Here is a 23,353-nt window from a genome sequence, read left to right as displayed (position 1 = left end):
TGTGTGTGTGTGTGTGTGTGTGTGTGTGTGTGTGTGTGTGTGTGTGTGTGTGTGTGTGTGTGTGTGTGGCGTCTGGAGGGTTTCAGATTGTAGATGCGGGGGACGGCAGTTTCGAGGAAGTGACGGACAAGCCTCCCGGGACTGGTCAGAGGAAGTTTGCTCGGTGGCGGCAGCGGTGGTACCGTGGTGCTCAAAGAAACTTTCCCCCCCTTCCTCTAGCGCCAGCGGCACCGTGGATCCGGAGGGACTCTACCAGCGGGCGGAGGGAGCTTTTGTTTCCTCGCCACCGCACCAGCAGCGCTGAGAAATAACTTGAGGTCGGGAGCTGGGGGGAGAGAGAGAGAGAGAGAGAGCAAAGGGAGAAGAGGAATTCCACTCCCGACACCCAAGCGCCCCTCTTTCTCTTCTCTTCCCCGCGTCTCCTCTGAATTCCGTGGGATTCGCGATGGGGAAGGAGCAGGAACTTCTCGAGGCGGCGCGGACGGGGAACCTCGCCGCGGTGGAGAAGCTCCTGTCCGGGAAGCGGCAGTCGGCGGGCTCCGGCGGCGGCTCGTCGGGCACCGGTGGAAGCGGCAACAGCGGCGGGCACGGCGCCTCCTCTCATCCGCTCTCCAGTCTGCTCAGGTAGGTTGGAATCAGGAAGAGGAGACATGCGGTCGTCGCTGCATGGGAGAGACAGCGAGGGGGAGAGTAGAACGCCTGTGAATGACAGAGATTATTTCAAATGGCAGTTGTGCTCACACGCAGTGCGTTTTTTCCTGTTAATATTCCACCAAATTAACACATACAGTGGTGCGGCGCACAAGCCGCGCATGTTTCTTTGTTAGCTCCCCAGCTCCACGTCTCTGGCAGCTGTGGCTGGCTGCCACTCCTGTCAAGCAATAGTTGAATTTGCACGTAACTATCAGTGCGAAATGCCACACAGTCGTGCACAAACAACTGGAGACGCGTGATGGATTTCTCACACTTGCACTGATGGGAAGTGTGAGAAATGAAGTGAGCTGTCAGACTCACTGTCCATGCTGCAGTTTTGATGCCTGCTATAGATTTTGGATTCTCTCCTTGGATTGATCTTAAGGACCTGATGTGATGTGTCACGTTCTCAGAAAAGCCACCATATCAGGGAGGTTTACACTACTCAGATGCAGCTGTCAGCCTTTCTCTCCCACTTTTTTTTTTTTTTTTTTGCTGCTAATTATAAGTTGCGCTGTTTGATCAAGAGATGAGGAAGCAAAATATGAAGTCAAAGCTCTGCACTGTCCCCCACTGTTTCTCCACTGTCCCTGTTATCGTTGCTCGTGTGCCACCTGTGCACATGCTGTCGTCTCCCTGCGGATTATCTGACTCCAATGCCCAAACGTGGTTGTGATGTTTGTTTGTGGAACCGAAACCCTTTGTTGTGGAAAAACGTGTTATTATTGGATAGCATAATGTCAGATCTCGTTCTCTTTGAACTGTTGAGGAGAAGAGCAGTTTGGCCAGTCTTGTTTGCACAGTGTGTCACCTCTACAGCTCGGCAGCCAAGGCCTGATGGTTAATATTGAACAACAGAGTGCGCTATATTAGATCAGATAGACTCTGCGCTTCATTTTGTCCCCGCAGATCTTATCAGAATTATAAACTCACCACGATGGGACAGTTTAATTTCCCCTCACGAAACAATATTTTTCCCAGTCTGCACAAGGTCTTTTCTTCTTGTAATATACCCACAGCTCCGACTGCTGTTGTGTTGCTGTATTAAGACCCTTAATTAATGAAAAGAGAACACATCTTGATTAGACCAAAAGCAACAAAGCCTGGATACTAAAAGCCTATCTATAAAATCAATGGAAAATCTTAACTTGTGGACTTAATTATCTTATTACATTTTACTGACAAATGAAGCACAGTCCATGTAAAAGACCTAACCACTACCACCACCACCACCCCCAACACAACCCACACACACACCTCTGTTTAATGTACATAACGGTAAACGGCTGTCAATCAAAATACAACATAACTCCTCTGGGATCTCTGTGCGACTTTCTCGTGAGGCACATGTGTTATGGCAGGGCTGGAGGTGATGCATTGATGTGTTACACGGTGCTGACGGCACAAACTACTCAAGGTAATTACAGCGAGCCCTTTAACCGGAAACCCAATTCAGAGATGTCATGCAGGCTGGCTGGCTCTGCTTCTCCCCGGCAGATCCGTGCGTCCCGCTGGAAGAAGCCTCTATGTCATCCGTCCAGACTTGAGTAATCAATGTTTGGCAGAAGCTGCTCTGGGAAATCACTGGCTAGACTTTGCCATGGGAGCCGGCGGAGCTTTTTCCGAGTCTGTGCCGAGTTTAAGTCAGAGTCTTGCAAAGTCTCGGAGTGGAATGAGCAGAAGGATTAGTGGCCACAGGGGGAGACCGGGGAGCATTGTTGCTATTGTTTATAACCTGTGAGTTAGTTTGCATAAATAAAGTGCCTATACATATTAATGGCGTCAGGGCAAATTGCCACAGCGGTCACAGGGCTGTGATTTGGCACCCTGTCTTTTATTCAACCAGAACACTGTAATCTGTTCATCACGACCATGCACTGTTAGAGAGTGTTGGCTTGTAATCCTGTCGGAGGAGATTTGACGTGCAGCATCTGTGGCTAGCAACATTTCGCTGTCTACATGTCCCCCTCATGTGTCGCCAGCTCTTCATCTGCGTCCCTTCCCTTCCCTTCGTATTAAAAGTACATTAACATCCAGTCGTGTTGTAAAAACTTGCAATATAAATCAAATGCCTTGACGTTCATTTAATGAGTCTTATGTCTCCTGCTGCGTGGAGGGAGGGTACACCCCCCCACCCCCACCCACCCCACACACACAGGGGGCGTCAACAACAAACACTGGTTTAATGTGCAAAGACAGGCTACATACAGTAGGTCAACCAGCTCAGTTGTTTAGGTTATTCAACATTATTCCCATTCCTTGAAGGCGTGTTGTGTGTGTCCTTGCTGGATTTTTGGCGTTCTCGCCCTGGAATGGGTTTCATGTTGGGACACGCTGTGTTTTTGTAACCAGGCAGTACAGCTCCACTCTACGGAATGTCTGCTTTCCCAGGAGGCTGCGTCCTAGTGGTTGCTATGGGATAGACGTCGACCCCACTATGTATAACGCCGCCACCACCCCAAACATTTGTTCCACGTTGCTCCATTATCACCAAAATGAGCTGGGCGGGTCCAGGGAGTGTTGGATTGTGTTGGCAGCAAGCAAGATAAGTTGATACCCTTTTGTTTGGGCCCCCAAAGGTCCCAGGCTATGCAAAATTTAGTGCAGCAGTATGCTCTAATAAAATTCTGAACCTCTGGCTTGTCGGTGAACTTCCAAGAAATGAGAACAAAGTCCATTGCTCACTTCTTCTGCCAGCCCTGCTTCTCAGAAAGAGGGTGCAAAAACATGCAGTTTTTGAGAACCAACCCAGCAGTGTCACAATGTCACAAGTGACACTAGGCTAGAGAGCACAGCTAGCCAGATTTTTGCTGTGTGGGTGCTTGGTTTTTGTCCCTCATTGTGAAACTTGGTTCAACAAAGTGATAGTTTTAGCAAATCTGCTTTCTGGAGAACTATGTTTTTTTGTTTTTCCAAGGCTACCCCACTGTATTGCAATGTGATAATTGGTATAGTATGGGACCATTAAGGCCCAGCAGTGTCTTTTTGGGGGGGAGTCGCACATTTCCTCGACTGTCATCTGTATTGCAGTTTTTGCTCGGGCCCCACGGCCTCTCTAATCCCAGTGGTGTACAGGAAGAGCTCTTTGCTAGTACTTTCTGGCCTGGGTTTGTCCAAACACCGGCAGCAGCAGCTGCAGTAAGACCGGAGGTAAGACAAGTCCCTGGCAGAGAGTGTTGCCTGCCCACTGAGGGGAAATTAACAGAGGAATGCATGGCGTTCTGGACGGACACTCTGAGAGCTTCGCCAGATGAGGACTCCTCCGTCGGCCCCACAGCCGCGTCCTTTGTCCCACTGACAGAGTGTGGACTGATTGCTTTTCATATTCATATCAGTCCCCGAAGACCACTCGGGGGGGAACTTTCTTTAACTTTTTAGCCGGACAATGAAAATGAAGATGTCAGCTGGACAGAATTGGACCACCTATTCTCAGTATTGCAACTCGTTTATTTCCAAGGTGTGCTGTGGCAGCCTTGCGAGGGGCTTTCAGAACATTCACACGGACTCGCTTGGAATGTTTAATGTGGTTTTCAAAATGTTATTCTGCTCTGCTGATAGTGAGCAGTGAGTAAGGCATTCCTATCAGTGGGGTGACTCTGGGAGCATTTTAAGAGGCTTGGGCGCATCTCCAAATCATTCCATCCCAACTCGCACACAGTCCCTGGCTCGTGCAGAACGGATGAGTTGTGTCCGATTGCTGTGGGATGGGGGAAAAAAAAAAAACTGCATTCCGTGTACCCCTGATTGCAAAATGGCTAATAATCGTGGTTGACGTGCATCTGGGGTTGACCGGGTGCCAAGGTGCACCACAGGGCCGGAGACAGTGCACTGGCCTAGCTTTCAGCGAGCAGACGGTGCTAACGCGACGGGTTCTATCACTTTTGCGGCGCAAAATAGCAAGCAAATAGCGCAAGTTCACGGCGCCGAGGTAGCCGAGGGCCGAGCAAACGGAGCGCCTGGGCAGGCGCGTCCTGTCAACCGCTGACCCCTGAACCGAGAGAAACTATAGTTGCTCCAAGCCCGTGAGGGAGCGGTGCAAGCTGGGAAATCCAACACCACGATGTTAGCATTCCTAGAGCATCTGAAATGTGGCATGCGACGACTGCGGGGTGTTGTGTTTGTGTAGCGGGAGAAAGCGAGCATAAAGTCACTTCGGCGGTGATGAATTCCACACATGTGCCTTTTTACTGGGGGGCGGAGGGGGGGGGGGAGGGCAGCAAAACAGACATGCAGTGGCCCCTCGATGCACAATACAGCCATTTATCTTTACTTTAACCTCATAGGAGCATGCTAATAATAACGGTCATGCAAGTGGGTCACGGGCTTCTTGATTAGTTTGTTGAGAGAAGCACTCTGGACTAGTAGGACAGCTGTTTGAAGAGACTTTTCTTGCCCTCTTCCAAAGAAGCATGCAATCTTTTTTGTCATTTGCTGCGTGAAAAGGAAACAAAAAGCAGCTCATGTGATGCGACGCTGACACATTTCCCGACCGGCACATCTGCTGAGTCTCCTCGCGCGCATTATCCCTGAACTCCGTTTCACCCCCAGCTCGCCCACTGAATTTAATTGTGTTTTTTTGTTTAACCTTTACTAAACCAAGAAAAAAACAGTTGAGATGAAATCTCCTTTCTTAATGGTGACCTGGCCGAGAGGCGGGAGCGTTACACATCGGACAAACAGATGAATACAGACACACGTGTACAAAAACACAGCCACGAGAGCTGCGATAGAAAAAGATAAGACCACCATCAGCAAGCACGAGGAAGCGTCACATAAAAACAGAAACAGTAACAGAAAGCAGCAGATGATCAGCAAGCAAGCAAACTAAGCCAACAATACTGGGCTGGCAGTTCTCCAAAGAGACGGAAAAAGCGAGTCAATTTTGGAGGTCATCCCATGACCAAGGGTCAAAACAGGGCACACTCCTACGGCCAGCCTCAGTCGGCCCTGAAGGCGCCAAGCAACCTAACCAGGTGCTGGATCTGAGGGCGTGGGAGTTTTGAACCAATTTTCTTTCAAACCCTCCTTGTGACAAATGACAGTGACAGTTTGAACAGATACGACTCCTGAGGTTTCAACTTATCTTGAAGCCGTCTGTGGGCCGTCATTGACCTGTGTGAAAGCTCCTAGCTCGTGATAGCGGGCGGCGAGTATAGACGCCCCCCTCCGACCTGACCCCAGACATTTTCAGCTGACTGGCGTCTCTCAGCAGCCTCCCTCTGCCCACCTGCTGGGTCCACAGCAGCCTCTGCTCCACCTCCAGACTTCAAACAGGTTCTGCTCAGAGCCACTGCGACAGAGCAACTCTTAATACATCGTCTGTCCGACTCTCCCCCTGCTTTGATGCATGCACACTGAAGCTGAGAGGAATGGCAAACAGGGCTGGGTTGGCCTCGCCGTGACTCAGCTCATTTGCAACTGCAGACGCACACCTATCGTACGTTCGCCAGTTGTTTAAAAGAGAGAAGCCTCGTGGGGGGAAAGCAGCCTGGCGACAAGTGGCGAAGGGAAAGGAAGGACAGAGATTTTGGGCGCAAGGTGAGGCTTTAAAGAAGCAGGTCAGACCGAGTTTTAGTCGAAACTGGGGAACAGCTTGGAACAGCAGTGAGATTTGTGTCGTTGTGCCATGGCACAAAAAGTTGTGAGACAGTCTGCAACTGAATGTGTTTTCTGTTTTCTCCCAGCACCGTTATATAATTTCATGCTTTATATTCATCTCAGCTCCCTTCATCTGCAAGGCCGGTGTTTTTGGTGCCCATCACCGTGATTTCTGCCGTTAGCCCAAGCGGCTGCTCTTGATCAAAGTCTGCTGGCAGGGACTGTGTGGTTCTTTGACGCTTTCTGTGCTGCAGCACTGTTGCTGTGTGAAAGGCTCACTTTGGTGTGCCACAGAGCCATGAAGTTTTAATACTGACCTATTTTTAACGACTTTTCTTCCGTTTGGAGACTCTGCATTTGCATCTTGTCCAATATTGATGTCCGTCAGCCATCCTCGTTGCTTAAACGTACTGATTCTACAGGACATTTTTGAATGTTTCCTGAAATTTGGACAGTTAAAACATCTTCCTTACCCCTTGTTTGCATCAAATTGTATTACAACACATTGTATTAGGAAATATTCTGTTATTCAGTGTAGGGCTGGATCCATACCGTTAAGCAGGCTGATTCCCATGAGGGAGTCATCCCAAGGGGATCAATAAAGTCTGTCTATGTCTATGTCTAAGATTAGATGTTGCATATACCTTTAATTTAACTTAGTGGTAAAGATCCTTCTTTCCAGACCACCATGAAAAGATTAATATCTGAAAAGTGCAGCATTCAAGTGATTTCTGCAACTACAAGACCATGATCAGGATCATCATCATTTCAGTCGACTAACAAATGTTCATATATGCTGCCTCAAATATTGTCTTTGGTCATTTCCTCTCACAAAAGAGGTGAGAGGACGCAGGGCGTCAGGTCAAAACAGGGGGTCGGAGGGCAGTGCCCTCTCTGATGTCACAAAGGGTACTGACCCTTGTGTTTAAGCACAAATCTAGTGGATTTGTGCTTAGTGGATACAATTTACAATTTGTACTTTCATTTAATTTGACTTGACATTTCGTTCTGACCCAAGCATGAACATCATTTTACAACATTGTTTTCACGTGTGCTCTAAAATGTTATGTCCTGTCTGACGTTACTCAAGTATACACTTTTTTTTTTTTAATGAGCTAGCAAAAAAAGTAACGGCTTGGTCTATTTTATCACTTCTCGGGGAGTTCACTGTCAGGCTGGGGACACGTATTCAATTTTGAAAACATAAAAAAAAAAGTAAAGCAAATTTTGTATCTCACAGGCTCTTCGAGATCAACAAGCAATATTTTGCGCAGCCATGTTAGCGGTTGGCCAACATGATGTCCTTACCACCTCCGTCAGGCTGCGAATTTGACTCCCCAATCAGCTTCAGAGAGTGCGGTCCGTGCGCCAAGCTTTGCTGTAGTCCGCCTTAACCTTCATCAAGAGTGAGCGCTACTTTTATTACATTTGTAGCTCTCCGGCCCCGCTGTGGAACTTTGCCAGGGATTTCAGCTCATTAAATCAGGGAGAGTGTTTCTCAGCAGGCCTGGAGGAGCCTGCCAGGTACTTCAGTCCGTCTGCTGAGGGGAGAAGATGCTTAGGTTGGCCATCTTACCGCAGGGCATCTGTTTCCCGCTCACCCCACATCCCCAGCACTACGCATAATTAAGCCTAATTTCCCTGACGGTGTCTGGCATGTGCCAGTCACTGCTGGGCTGGTTGCCCTGGGCCGGACTAATCCCTGGCAGTGTGGTCGCACCGCTAATAAGCCGGAGGACAGATCTGTTTATTTGATGCACTCACCTGGGCTCCTGTTTCCTTCAGCTTGGGACGGGATTTTCCCCCGACGTTCCCCCAAGGCTATGTAGCCAAGAGCAACAAAATATTGACTTTTCATTTTCACTGAAAAAAGAGAGACAACGTAGCGAGAGGGAACTTCGAATGTGCAGCAGTAGAAAACTTTTCAGACACCTTTTAAAATTTGATCAAATCTTATAAAATAAAGAATTCAATATGATTTAATTGAAGAAAGAATTTTTTTTTCCTCCTTTGAAAGCTGTGGCTGTATTAGGCGGATATAGACATATATATATTTTTTACAAGTAATCAAAGAGAAAAATATAACAACCATTCTTGACAGCAAACCAACAGAAACAAACAAAAGCAAACATAATTCTGGTAAAATCTCGTCCCGTGAGGTTTTATGAGAAATACGCCTCATTAATGTCTGCTGTCTGAGCCGTGTGACATTCAAACTTTTACTTTTTTTGTTTGTGAACCCAGCAAACGTGCCAAATAACATCACACGACTGATGCCGAGAGCCCATAAAAGAGGCAAAATGTTATTATCCTGGCACCCACCTCACCCCACCACTCCCCATCCTGTCGCACTGGCCGGGCTTTGTGCGACACGGAATTACAGCCCCCCCAGAATCTTTTTCAAACTGTGGCTTCATTCCGTCGATATTCCCTCAGGGAAATTAAGGATTAGCTCAGCCTTTTCAAACAGGAATTCCTCAGTCAGTTCCCATGAATGTGCCCCCCTCCCCACACACACACACACACACACACGCACCACCACCACTATCCCCCCCCACCCCCCCCCCCCCCCATCCCAAACCAAATCAACTCTCTTTTGCCCACTGCCCTGCTCCGGGGGCCTAAGCCCATCCCTCAGTGAGGTTGGTTGTGAGCCGTAGTAAGAGGATGAAGTGGATTGGCGAGCACCACTCTGACTCATGCCCTTGAGTGCCGCGCTGCCAAAAACCAGGACGCAACACTTGGACTGCACTTAAAGCCGCCGCCGCCGCTGTCGGCTCCGCTCGTGGCAGATGTGAGCGTGACTGGAGTGAAGCAGAAATGTGATGGGCGGCTGCGGCCATCACTCCCATTGAATGCTGGGATTTTTTTTAAATTAATCCATGAGCCTGATTGGAGTAATCTGATAAAAGGAAAGAAAAAACATAAACATTGTACTTCGGGGTGCATCGCCATTTGTTTTTATCTGCCCAGGGGTGAGCAAGGTGATAGCACTCAAGTTTGATGCTTCAATGTCTCAAACCCGGAGACTAAACGAAGCGGCTTCTAAAAATTGAGGCTGGAGCTTCGCATGCAGAAGACCGTCGGTTATCTTGCCTCGTCTCGGCGGGATGAATGCGCCGGTTCCTTCAACCCGCGATGGCATCTTCTCTCTGTGTCACCGCCCTGTTTCTCAACTCATAAAAATTCTTTGACCGTGTAGTCGCCACTCAGTTCGTGTTCATGTTAATTTGTTTATGGCCTTTTTTTTTCGTCTCCCGTTGTCAGCTGTTACGTAACTCTTTATCTAGGACAGCGGCTAGAGGTCTGTCTCTGCCCAACCCCCCCCCGCCCCCCCCTTCCCTCTCTGAACAGCCAGCCGCAAGACCCTTTTCCTGTAATCTCAAAGCTCCCATATTCTCCCGCGTTCTGATCTTTACTGGAGCAATGGAGCGGCTGTGCATGAATTAGCTTGGAATAGAAAAAATAATGATTCACAGCTCTTCAGAAAACAGGACGTTTAAGCCCTCTGTCCTCAGCTGTGTTGTTGCTGCCGGCACGTGTTTGGAATGGGACAAACACAAAAGTGGTGTCAGAGGGAGGAACCAACACCTGGTCGAGGCCGTGCCTACTAAGCAGGAAGGGGTATCAGTGCTGTGATGGCTTCGGCGACCACGTGCACACCAAGTATCCAGGTGCAGTCAACGACCCTCTGACTGGCGAGGCACCAGACCTGTGGATGAAAGTACATCGAAGAAGCCAACTAGAGCGATTGCTAAATGGGTGTCAACTGAATGCTCTGACCCGTTGTGCACCTTACCGTCGACGGAAGCGATTGTTCACCCGTGCAGCAGCTGTATGATACAGAGAAAGGAGCCAAAATGGAACTCCTGTAAAATGCTTCTGTAATAAGTGAATTTTGATGCACTGTTTTGGAAAGAAATGATACAAAAGATCTAAAAAGGAAATCTTTTCTTGTTTTCATCAAAAACCTTCTTGAAATGCTAAAAATGCAAATCCAAGCGTGATTAATCCCAGCTTAATCACAATTTAAAGAAATAAATGACAGCCCTGTTATTATTGTACATCGACAACAACATTGTCTTCTATCAGTGCAAAACAAGACCTGCGAGTTGAAGGGCTGCCTTTAGAAAATAATGACGTCAACGAAGGAATTTGCTCGTTTACACTGGAGGGCATTGGCAGGCTAGACATGCACGTTATTGTAGTCATTTCAGCTCAATCTGGAGCTTTTACAGTCAAATTGGCAAGGAACAGAAACGGGAGACAAACCGCTCCTGTGGGATCTAAAGTAAAGTGCCGACTTGCACACAGTTCCCACTCCCCGCAGACGCGAGAACCTTTATCAGTCCCAAGCATTTCCTCACGACCACATTTTCACACTCAAGTATTTCCTCCTGGCATCCCCCCCGCCCCCCGCTTCTGATATCCCAAATGTTCCTTTGGGGCCGGTTTTGAAAAAAGACACAACCCAGAGACTTTTTAAATGCGGCTCTGGGCTCTGGGCTCTGGGCTCTGGACTCTGCTTTGGGCCGTTGTTCTGCAGGATGCACATGGTTTCGGGACACTTATTTAATACGGCTACCCTGCCCATGTAATTGCAGCCTACTGTGCGAGCCAGAGGTGTATTTGAAGCGGGAGGGGGGCAAATTATTGCAAACCAAAGAATAAGCGCTTGTGTGCGTGAAACAGTGCACAGTGCACAAGGCACCGGCCCTTAATGTAACTCAGCTGATCTTGTGAATGTGAGAGATATTGTTTCCTGACTGTTTTTTTTGTCCCTCTTGACCAGAAGCGCGATTGTTTACGGCCGTGCGATGCCGAGTCCTCTCCACTCGCCTTGTTATTCATAAAAAACGACACGCTTTTATCAAAAAAAGAAAAAAGAAAAAAGAAAACCAAAGCCAGTCATGAATTATGAACCAGCTCCACTATCAAATGAGTTGCCGTGCTCCGCTTTGGGCAAAGCTTTCTATAATATATCAAAAGCTAAGTAAGCAGTACAAAAAAAAGAGAAGGAAAAAAAAGTAAATAAGATTCTGCCTTTTTCCATTTTGGCCCATTCATGATTGATTTTTCTGCTGCTTTTGATCTCCCTCCTGCTCCGCTTGCAAAAAAAAAAAAATGACTCTCGTCCCAGATATTTGGTTCACCAGTGCTGGGATTTCCTCGTCACATGATTTATTTAGGATGTGCTGAGGTCTTGCAGAGAGCCTCGCAGCCCAGCGGCTGGCTGGCACACGCACGCACACACACACACACACACACACACACACACACACACACACACACACACACCACATCTCCCCTCCTCATCACCCCAGCACTCTTTGCAAATGAAAAGAAGCGAACCGATGTGGGCTGACAGCTCGGCTCGGCTCGGCTCGGCCCGGGTCGAATCTTCCGGCCCGATAGCGTGCTGTATCTCAGCAACGTGCAACAACAAAAACCCGGTGTTGCTTCAGGACCCCGAATAATCAGGCTGTGCCACTTTTGCCAGGGATGAGCAGCAATTAGCTCATTGTGGTTGCTGCTGTTTGTTTTCCCTTTTAATTCTGTGCTGCTGCTGCTGCTGCTGCTCTACGCCCCTCCTAAGGAGAGTGCTTATACACGAACATTCAAAGGTTTTGGGGTCACTGACTTATTTCTGCACTGAACCCAATTATAACAAGTTTTGTGAAATAATGATCTTGAATGCTCTGTGATCATTGTGAGTGCCACGGACTAAAAGTAGACTGTTTTAAAAAGCCTCAACTATAAAGCCTGGTGCTCTGTTGACTCTTTTATGGTTTAGCACAAACAACTAAGTGTGAGAATAACACACAGCTTTGTTTTAGAATTGTACATTTTGTAGCAATTTTAAAGCATTCAACTTCTGCAATGATGACTGCATATTGCGCATTTCATATTTATTCTCTAAAATCACATTCAATTAGAAGCTGTCAAAGCCAGCCCACGTGTGTTCAGCACATCCTGAAAGGTTTTGGTGCAATAGTAATGTTCTTAAAGCATTCCAGCTGATGATTTCTTTGCTGGGGGGGGTGGAATTTCTTTCATGTGCTCTAAGGACTAACGGAATTCTCTTCCCAACAGCATCTGGAGAGGCCCCAATGTGAACTGTGTGGACAGCACTGGATACACGCCGCTCCACCACGCTGCCCTCAATGGACACAGGTAGATCAGAGATAAAAAAAAAAGACAACCACTTGTTGTTCTGTTTGCGCTTCAGAAAAACAAGGTCAGCCTTCCCCCACTAGTGAACGCCTCCCCTGGGGCGAGACCTGACTGTTGATTGGCAGAATGTGAAAGTGCTGTGTGTGTGTATGTGTTTGTTTGTTTTTTCATCATTGGGGTCGACGTGTATTTAAATTGTCTGATCGGTCTTGTTGTTTGTTTCTCCCGCCAGTGATGTGGTAGAGACGCTGCTACGGAACGAGGCCTTGACCAACATCGCCGACAACAAGGGCTGCTACCCGCTGCACCTGGCTGCCTGGAAGGGCGACGAGCACATCGTCAAACTGCTCATCCACCAGGGGCCTTCGCACCCCAGACTCAACGAGCAGGTCTGCTGCCCGCACGCTTGATTATGATCTTTTTTTTCTTGGCCTTGGTGAAGTTTCAGTTTGCCCTAGTTAGAAATGGCCGCGAATTAAGAGCAACACTTTCGACCTCGCCATTAAAAACAGACTGTAGCTGCGTTTCCATTACAGTTTTTTGCAAAATAAAAGTGATATTTCTAAAAGTTCGGTAGCAGATGGGGGTCTGAGGACACGACCAGAAATAAATTTGGGTGAAATGAAGCTGGAACGTGTCGCCCTTCGCTGACACCTTCCAGTTTCAAAGCCCCACTTGACCATCAGCGGCAGCGGCGGGAGGCCGTTCCAGGCCCACAGTTCCTCTCCTGCATGCCATGTGGCTCCTCAACACCTTTAATTAAGCCACATGAACATCAACAATCATTAACAGCGCATCGTGACGTCTGACTTCCACTGTGACACTCGTGCTTTTGGCGCCATTGCCAGTGTGAGATGTGCTTGTTTTGCCCCTAACAGTTCTCTTTTGTTTGTTTTAACTTCTGTGTTTCACATGTTGTTTGGTTGCTTGCAGCATATACTACAAACGCAGCCGGGGCCCCTCCTCACCTCCGGCCTGCTGCTGTCGGCCACGAGAAATGACCCATCATGAGCTCTCGAAAAACACGCCTGTGAACCGAGGCATCTAATCACTCGGGGCTGAGCTCACCGTCTCATTTTGTGTCATTTCTCGACCGTCTGGTTGTTCATTAACTCTGTGACTGTGATTGTTATCATTATCTTTTTTTTTTCCCCTGTTCATTTCAAATCATGTGTGACTGCCATTCATCTGTTCATCGCTCGCCTGAACCCAAACATCGACCTATCTTCTCCCCTCTCTCTCCCAGAGTTCTGTAGACCATAAAGAGTTCAAACGCTGTGGGCCCTTTGACCCCTATATTAACGCCAAGGTGTGTACACAGCGCTGCTGAAAACTCTTTTTTTTTTTTTTTTTTTTTTGAAGTGCTCCTTTGCTCTCCTGCTGTGCTGTGCTGTGCTTGGGCCTGTTCTGTTTGCTGCTGCTTGCGGGTGCCACTCTGCTGCAGGGATACCAGGAACTTTCTCATTTCCACTCGTTACCAGACAATTGTGGTCCTCTTCTTCTCCCCCCCAACATTTACCTTGGTGGAGACGTTTGCTTTCAAAGAAGTGCATCAGGGCATTCCTTCCACCTCAAGGGAGGTGGAGGGAAGAGTAAGAGTAACTTACTGAAGGAGAAGACAAGAGAAGACCAACATGTCTTCTGTTTATTCCAGGATAACTTCATGCGCGCACGTTTGTCTAGGCTGCGTCCACCCACAATGCCGTGCGCTGACAAGGAAGAAACCATTTCTTCAGTGACCATAAATGGTCTGGTGTCACCTGATGAAGTGCTGTCACCACTGAACTCATTTGTTCCTCAATCTGGTCACTCGCTGCTCTGAGTTATCGAGCTCTTGTTTCCTTTTTACATTTCCAGTAGTTTACGTTGCAAGAAGTCAATACAGTTTGTTTTTTGTTTGTTAAACAACAGCTTTGTGTCAAACTGGATATATACAGTATATATATATATATATATATATATATATATATATATATATATATATATATATATATGTATGTATATGTACACATAGGCCTATGCAAATATTTAAATCCCCTTTGTGATCAATAGAGTTTCCAAACAATCAGTCGTAAATAAATTCCCAGTTGCTCCAGCTGTTTACCTAGTGGTTAACGAATGTTGGTCGGCTATTATGTGTTTGTTAGAAGTTAAATATTTAACGTTGGCAACGGCAAAGCATTTAGCTTAAAGCGTTGGGGTGCCGTCAAAAGCTGTTGGCAGTTGCTACAAATCAATTTCTAATCAGAAATGTAAAATCAACAAGCAATGAGTAGCAGTCAATTAGCCTCTGCAAAGACTTAATATTATACCCAATTTATTGAAATTGGACTTCAGTGGAGCAGCCTTGCATGGGTAGTTTAAAAAGTGAACAGAAAAGTGTACATTTAGCCCTCTGTTTCCAGCGTCTAGCAGGACAGTGACAGACAGTGATTGAGTGACTGATAAACTGAAGCATGGATGCTTTGTCGAACCTTCCGCATGTTTGGCAGAGGTCGAAAACGGATTGTTCACGAGGTGGTCTCGGAGGACAAAGTGGTCGTGTGTCATCACAGTTTGCGCGCAGTTGCTTACAAATGTTGCCTGAGTCATTGTATTTTTTTTTGTGTAATCTGGGACATTTTGAGAAGACTCTGTGCATCACACACCGCTTCCTGTGCTGCGATGCATCAGTCTGCAGCAGGATTTACACCGAGCCGAGCCACTGCGATCCCAGTCAAACACTTTTCCCAGCATCCTGTTTGCATCCTGGTGTTAGCGGCACTCTGACCGTGACCACCAGGGAAGCCCCCCCCCCCCCCCCCCCCCCCCCGTCTCAGCCCCTCTAGGTTCAGCCCTCTGCAGACCTGTTAGTGTTTCCGACAGGGTTGCCCCTCACGCTTACATCAGCCTGAAGAGTGAACATGCCGCCTGCTCCCCACCCCCCCCCCCCCACCCCCCCGCACCCTCGACCCCATTGTTAGAGCCGCACACTATATTTGTACACTGCCACATCCTCGCTGCGCTAATCTTCTTAGTGTTTGGATGAAAAGAGCAGCTTTCTTCAAGGCTCCTCTATGTTGGAAAAGTCACTTTTTTTTTTTAAATCCGCAGCGTTGCTGTCTGTATTTTTACGTGCCATTTATTCACTGGATTTCCGTTATTTTTTGTGGTTTGCCCGGATTCTTCCCGCCGCCTTTTAATGCAAACATTCAGTTTGCCGGGCCACGGACCCGGTCACGATCCTGAATAATTGAAGCCTTGCTATGAATAAATCAGACACACGGCTGTGGCAAGGATGATCTGGCCCAGGTTTATGGCCACGGTTGATGGCATCACGTGACTGGGAAGGAGTAGAGAGGGGGCGTGTCCTCCTGACTTCCCCGTCTCATCACACCCTCAAAGCAAAGAGCCGCCCGATGAGCAGGACGGGAGGTTTTCAGTCTAAGAGTCTCATTGCATCAGCATCAAAGGAGGATTTCCATACTGTGCTCATCAGCGTGTGTGCATAGCTGGGGTTTAGTTCTTCTCTTCTCCCCACATCCATTCGTGCCTGGAGTTCTGCCGCTACTGAGCAGAGGTGGCGTAGGCACCAGTGCACCAGTCGTATAGTAGGGGGTAACTGATCCAGTGGGTTGAAGCGTTAAAGGACCCATATTGTTTGAAATTCAGCTCTCCAATATTTTCTGACAGTACATGGTGACTTTTAGCCAGACAGTGAAGTCTGTCAAGCTAGAAATCAATTATTTACTTATTTGCACACTCATATTTCATTATATGTAAGGCATTAGACATGAAAACTAAAGACTTGATTTCGGGTATGATATGGGCTCTTTAAACTTTAAATTTAGTTGTCTGTTATCTAAACAGAGGACTATGCTAATCCTTTTTCTCGAGAACCGTACAGTTTTATGATGGACAATTAATTATACTCAACTGGAGTCTTTGATTAAAAAAAAGATGGCATAATCTGGGATGTTTAAGTCCATGACTGGACGTCATTTGCCTTGATCCCCCACCAGGGACTGCAGAGCAGTCTGTCTGGACTGGATCCAACACTCCATCCTCCTGGTCTGGCTCCATGTTTATTCATGATGTCATTGTGTTCACTCCCAAGGAAAATTGTCCAGCCTGCTCTGTTTAATTAAAAAAAAAAAAAAAAAAAAAAAAATCCTACCTTTGCAGCAGTAGCACCCGACCACAGCACCACTGACTGTGACTCTCACTGTCTAAATAATAGGATTACACTGAGCCAGCTGAGTGGGAAGATATTGACACTAAAAATGACTAATTGACTAAATGGTTAGTCATTAGAGGTTTAGACAAGGCGACTAATGTTCAGAGTGTTTCAGCCACATTTTCCCACTTTTTACACCGATATTGCCCTGTGGTTGATGATACTAATGTTAATATTAATGATATCACCAGTGTTATTACCAACATCGTTATTCTTAGTCACAATTGAAATATAAGCATATACAGGTAAAATGGTGAATACAATTATTCACATTTATTTTGTCAAGATTGTTATTTTTAGTGGGTTTGTCTCATTTGAACTATTTTGCAGAGTCAATGTCAGACTGAGACACTAAATTACATATCAAGGGGTATTGCTGAGTAGGTTCCTACTAAGTATGAATTACATTCACGAAGAGGATATTTTCTCTAATCACCAAAGTGAGCTTGTGTTGAAGCTAAGGCTCTAGTTCCTATCAATCTCTCCATTGCAATTATTAAAAACCACAGCATAAAGACATCCCTGCCCGAGCGGAGAGAGCCTTTAACAGCCATCCTTTACTGACCTCATTATTTTTAATTACCATACATTCTGTGTTTGACTCCCTAATAGGATTATAGCCTGTGGTCTGCCCAGAGTGATATCATGCTACCTCCAATATAGGCATCATCCTCCTCACCGTCTATATAGGTCACACGTCGAACGCAATGTATGTTCAGCTGAGCTGGCTCTGACACACGTGGGGTTTCCAGGTTGGTACCACCAAGTAAGGTGGAACCCAAATTCGGGCCACAAAGTGCTCAGAGCTTCCGTCCGGGCTGGTGGAGATGTTTTTTTTTTTTTTTTTTTACCACATTTCAGCGGCGAGCTCCATCGCAGAGTATCTCAGCTGCACAAGTCATTTCCTGGGACGCGGTCACCTCATTATCAGTGGAGCAGAGCTTCCCCTCCTTCCTCCAGGCTCACAACTCTGCCAGCCAGCGCGCTCGTCTCATTCAGCAACCCCCAGCGTGTCCCTTCAGCGTCCAGCTCTCGCCCCCCCCCCGCCTCCCGTCTCCTACCTTCTGCTCCGCCGCCGCCCCTCCAGGACTTGTTCTCGTCTCAGAGACTAGAGACTAGAGAGTATCGATATTCAAGACTGTATAAAGAAAAATAACAACAAAACAGAAAGTATCTTTTTTAAAATTCAAGTTTGCTGCTAAATTGAACAGCACCTTCTCTTTTCAGTAAGGTAGCTTTTCATAATTTTCCTGCTTTGCCAACTATTTTGAACCATTTTCAAAAAAACAACTTTGCTTCATAAAGTTAAAAACTAAATTAACTGGGAATAAGGGGATGTGTAAACCGGCAGCAGCTGAATTCTTTTCTTTTATTATCGTGTCATTACAGTGTTGGCTGAGTCTTGACCGGTCTTGATCAAAAAACACGAATCCGTCCAGACCGACGAGACCGAGACCCTTAAAAAGTGGTCTGGAGACCAAGACCAATCCTGAGTACTACAAGACTAATGGTTAAGCTGGAGCCATTTGTTAACCACAGATTCTATCTGGGGTATTGGAGGCCTTCTCACTCACTGCTCACTTCAATAGAGAGGATCTATTCCTCCTCGAGACAGAGTCAGAACAGCTCTGTTTCTTCATTACGAAGCATAGTGCCGCTGCTGCGGCTGCTCTCTGCTGTCGCTGGCCAAAATAGAAAACACTATTTAAAACACTTACATAATTAGTTTTGCATTTAGGGGAAGATGCACTTTTTCTGAGAAGTTAAGTCGGGCTGGTGCCAAAATGGAGAAGCCCCTGGCGCTGTGCCACCGGCACACAACACAAATTCAGTGGAGGATATTAATTATATACCAAAGCAGGTATTGCTTGCTTTTGGTTTCGTTAAGGTGTTTCCATTATCAGTTTCTTCTTGCGATATTTAGGTTTTGCGATATTCTCGGGGTAATGGAAACGCAGCTATTGTGCTTCGCCACAACCACGATTACATTAAAAATTGCTGGCTGTGATTTTCTTTTTTTGAACGCCCCGCCAGACTTTCAGAGGACTTGCAAAAACGAGCGGGGCCCTCAGATTGTGACGGCAGGCGTGTAGCGAGCTCACTCTCTCCCCCCGTACTCCCTTTGGCGCTGTTAGCTGCAACAGCTGCTGTGCCCACCCCTCCTCCCACCGCCACCACCACCGCCGCTGCTACTACCATCACCACCAGGAGCCAGGGGGGTGACGTAACCGCTGCCAGCCCGCCAACGTCACGTGACTCTCGCTCGCCAGTCGGCCTGCGTTACCGTCTCTCCCAGCCGGCCTCGGGGTTGCGAGAATCACAACATCATCTGATCTCGCCGTCAGCAGGCCCGGATAACCCTCCTCCGCCAACCCCGCCCCCCTCCTTTCATCCCTCCATCCCGTCCTCCCGTGCTCCGGATTATTCCGCGGCATCCGCAACACAATAGAGCACAAAATCGCCAGATGTTTGCGGTTAGAGCTGCGTTTATCAATCAGCCGCAGTCGCGAGATCGGATCTTAATGCTCCTCTTGTGCGTCGTGGCGCTGACAAAGTCTAAATCAGGCCGGAGGTATTTTAGCGTCTCATTTGTGCACTACCAGTCAAAAGTTTGGACACACCCTATTAATTTAATGTCTTTTCTTTCATTCTCATGACTATTGACATTGCAGTTTCTTACTGAAGGCATCAAAACTACGTATGAACACACATGGAAACAATAAAATTGTAAAATGACTCAAACACGTTTTAAATTTAAATTCTTCAAAATAGCCACCTTTCATAAAAAGCATATTTCGAGTTATTTACATGTTTTTCTTTGCTGCATAATAGCATATATCTTGCTCATACATTTGATGTCTTTGTGATCTATCTGCAGTGTAGAAAGTACTAAAGATAAAGAAAAAACATTGCATGAGATGGTGTGTCCAAACTTTTGACTGGTAGTGTAAATAAATAAATGAAACCAAGTACTGTCCAGGAAGTCTTATGGATTAGATGATGGAGCCGTATGGATTCCAGTCTCCTCCCCAGCGTGGCTGCTGGTCATCGCTGCCGTTTTGTGGATCCGCCCTCCTAGTTCTCGTCTTGCCTGTGCACAACTGGGCGGCTGCTCACATGGGCTGCGGCCGCACGCAGGACTGAGGATGATCCTCGGGATTTCATACAGCCACATTTCCCGTTGATCTTTTCTGGATACTTCCGATTCGAAATCGCAGCTCAAGCGGACGCTAACCCCCGCGAGGGGCAGTCGGCATTCAAATATCTTTTCCCCAAGCAAATTTTTGGTTTAGTCCCCCTACCTCCCCCCGCGCTCCTCCGTGTCGTCTTTACACTCTTTGGAATGGGAGTTGTGTTTGGGATGTGGGGGTCTGTTTTCATCAGCGTCGCTTCTTAGGTCTCATATTATGGCCATTTTCAGATAGTTTCCCCCTTCTGATTCCAGCGTTGCACTATTAATTACGTAGGGTGTAGGACGTAGGAAGGAAAATAATTATTTCTCAGCAGCCAAGATTATCATTAGAAAACATGGTCTGCATAAATCTTTTTGCGAAACATTGGACCTTTTGCTGCACATGTAATAGCCCTGTGCAACTGCTCAAAAGGCAGTTGCAATTTAAGCCATTTTTTATTATGTAATTGCAACAGATACTGGTGGAATTTCCCAAACTGGGGCAGTTCAGTTGCCTTTTCATTCCGTTACTCAGTCCGCTCAACTGTTCTGCCACATAACCAGGCAGGTTCAGTTCAGAGAGTAGGGGACGTTGCTGCGTATGGTTGCGTGGCTGGCAGCCATTCAGGAAAGGTGGGAATTTCAATAAAGAGAAAACAGCCACACTGGTTTGTTGTTCTGCTCGAAAATTTCTCATAACAATAGAGATAAAATCCAAGTGAAGGTCAAAGAAACAGGGGCACAGTGTGTAAATAAACACTGCAGCTGAAACAGAATGTTGCCGAATGTGGACGGCAGTAGGAGATAAAGCCTAGTTGTCGACTCATTAGCTGCGTTTCCATTGCAGTTTTTTTTTCACAAACTCAAAGCGATAGTTCTCAAATTCTGAAAAGGTGCAATTGCGATTTGCAGGGGGATGAGATTTCACAAGGGACGAGTGTGACGTATGGTGACATCCGCTGACGTGTAAATGCGAAAATGGTGTTTCCATGACACTTTTGCAATACAACTCGATATCGATACATCTGAAAAAACCACCTCATGAGAGCGTAAAAACCTTTTAGCGATATTTGGGAAGTTTTTCGGCGTTAAGGTGTTTCCATTTTATGGGTAATGGAAATGCAGCTTCGAACGACACTCCAGGGCTGGAAATACTGCTGCAGGTCTTGTGATTGTGTTTGGCCATTGTGGTGCGTCTCCAGAGTCGATGGTCGTGCTGCTAATGGCTGCACAGTGCTGCACAGTGCTGCACAGCGCTGCTTGCAATAGATTGTCCGGGGCCGCGTGTGTCACAGCTGTTTGTTTCCAGTCAGTGGGGCACAAGTGTATGTCAGCTATGTGTCACACACTCGCAATCTGGCTAACACTGACCGCTGCACCGACAGCGGCGCTGACCCTCGGCCTTCGTGTCATTAGAGTGTCTCTCTTAGCGCCTCCGCTAGGTCATATTGAACGGACCGTCGATATGCACAGTCATCGCCTGGTTGTTGCTGTTGTTGTTACGCTCACTTATCTCGGATACTTTGCCCTTTATGGTAGATCAACTGGGATTAGCAGCGGAGAGGCAGCAGACCTGCATGTTTGAGAAAGTGTCTTGGGATGTAATAGAGAGAGATAGCAGAATCTCATATTATTCTTCAGAAACAAGTTTTTTTTTTCATTGTTTATGAGGAGAAAAAGAGACTGTGCAGGTGACATTTATTATGACTTAATGCACCTTAAAAGCCTTTATGGAAGCTAAGCACTTATAAATATGTCACATTAACAATTTTATGGAAATTGAATAATTCTAAAGGACTTCCTCGAGTTCCCTGAAAGTTGATAGACTTACTGGAGGCTGAATATTTGATGGAAACAATTCCTCGAACTTTTCACAATGAGCTGGTAAACAAAGTTGTCAGCATCATGTTCATTTCCATGCAGTAGCTTTCGGTCTGTTGGGAAAAATGCTTTTTGGACAGTGTTACATTTTTGGTTGCAGTACCTCAAGTGGCCACTGGAAAAATATCTGTATCCATATTCCAAGTGCGGTATCCAGATGTTATACATCCTTGGCATGAAGCACTGTCATATGATGGTACGACGCTTTAATGAGGCTCGTTAATTCACATTGAACCACTTAACGGAAACTCTTCGCAAGCGTTGCTTTTTATTTTTCAAGTAGTTTTAGTAGAGTTGCACACTTCACAGCACAAGCAAAGAAGTGCTGTAGATGTGCATTAGCGGTGGGCATACAATCCAAATATCGATACTGTCAATCAATAATATGGACAACAGTGTTGGTGTTGGTATTGATTGGTACCAGTGTGGATTGAACTGAATAGGAGGACTAGTATTTTCTGGCTCCCTAAAAGCTTTTCCCACATTACGTCCTATGTTTTAATTAATTATTAATCACAAATAATAATAATTACAAACAAAAACGCTTTATTCAAATTCACTCAGATTTAACAATTTCATGATACATTTACCTTCATTATTGAAGAGCATCTGTGATATTAGTATTTACATGATATTGGTTTCAATACCAAGTCTTGCAATGTCACACATTACTATTATGGTCTAGCAGCATCTGTCAATCAACTTTTATGCTCCTTATTTTCCGACGTAAGCGGACCAAAAGGCTTTTATGCGTCAAATTTTCAATATAGGAGCACCCGCAATTTCCTAATCTCTGTCATTCACACACAGTCCTGTGGTGGGTGAAACGGAGAGCTGACCATCACATTGTCAGTAAATGTGACGGTCCCCCTTCAACGTCACAAGACATCCATTTTAGCATCTTTTCTACATTTTGCCTCGTGTATATGTCAAAGCCGCTGTCGCCGCGCCGTCACACCCTCTCGTCTCAGGACGCCTTGAATAAATCACTGTGTGCTAGATTAACTTGGATTACCACTGAAGCAGCAGACCCGCATATTTGAGGAAGTGAGTCATGCTGATGTAATCACGCCGTGTTTGTCTGCTCGCTGAAGTCATCCAAGTAATCGGCGTAAATCCACAAAAACAAAACAATGAGAAAAAAGCTGCACAGCGGAAGAAAGACGTGGTTTTGAAGCTGCTCTCCCCACCGTCCCACCTATTGAGCACGCGTGAGCTTGCTCGCAGCCAGAGACGGGCTCTGAAAGGAGGAATCCCAGACCTGCCTGGATGAAGGCGGTGAATAACGATGTTGTCGTCCTTTACATGTGAAAGGGAGGCTTTTGCAAATCCCTCCCCGTTGTTTTTTTCTCTCCCCTTCACGTGTTTTGTTCGCTTCAGACAAGAGTCTGCCTTTCTCCGACTTGCCCTCTTGTGATAGGCAGGTGTCGTTTTTGTCTCTTCGAGCCCCGCCTCCCTCCTATGGAGCTCTCTCTTTCTCCCCTCAAGCTGTGACCTGCTCCCTCACTCGGTCTTTCCCCAGCCCCCTCTCCCTCTCTCTTTCTCTCCCTCTCTCTTTCTCTCCCTCTTTCGCTAACCACACAAAGCCGAAACCTGCTGATCCCATCTGGTGCCATGTC

At 46.7% G+C, this 23,353-nt stretch overlaps 1 protein-coding gene across 9 annotated transcripts in view; it reads left to right on the top strand.

The window, feature by feature from the left end:
* The first annotated feature begins 443 nt into the window (after positions 1-443).
* The window catches only part of anks1aa (ankyrin repeat and sterile alpha motif domain containing 1Aa), a 64,511-nt gene continuing 41,601 nt past the window's right edge, over positions 444-23,353 (top strand). For 6 of the 9 annotated variants that reach the window (XM_076042192.1, XM_076042188.1, XM_076042189.1 and 3 more), the window contains exons 1-4: positions 446-624; positions 12,385-12,465; positions 12,698-12,854; positions 13,712-13,774. In XM_076042192.1, coding sequence (XP_075898307.1) covers positions 446-624; positions 12,385-12,465; positions 12,698-12,854; positions 13,712-13,774 — 480 coding nt within the window. Of the gene's footprint in view, positions 625-12,384; positions 12,466-12,697; positions 12,855-13,711; positions 13,775-23,353 lie in introns of all 9 variants that reach the window. The other 3 variants (XM_076042195.1, XM_076042194.1, XM_076042190.1) reach the window with 3 other exon arrangements.

The sequence above is a fragment of the Nelusetta ayraudi genome, unplaced genomic scaffold, assembly GCF_046127955.1.
Source record: "Nelusetta ayraudi isolate G7.1 ecotype Tasmania unplaced genomic scaffold, CSIRO-AGI_Nayr_v1 ptg000070l, whole genome shotgun sequence".
Taxonomy (NCBI): domain Eukaryota; kingdom Metazoa; phylum Chordata; class Actinopteri; order Tetraodontiformes; family Monacanthidae; genus Nelusetta; species Nelusetta ayraudi.
The sequence above is the reverse complement of the archived record's forward strand: the minus strand, read 5'-3'. Positions and strand labels throughout refer to the sequence as shown.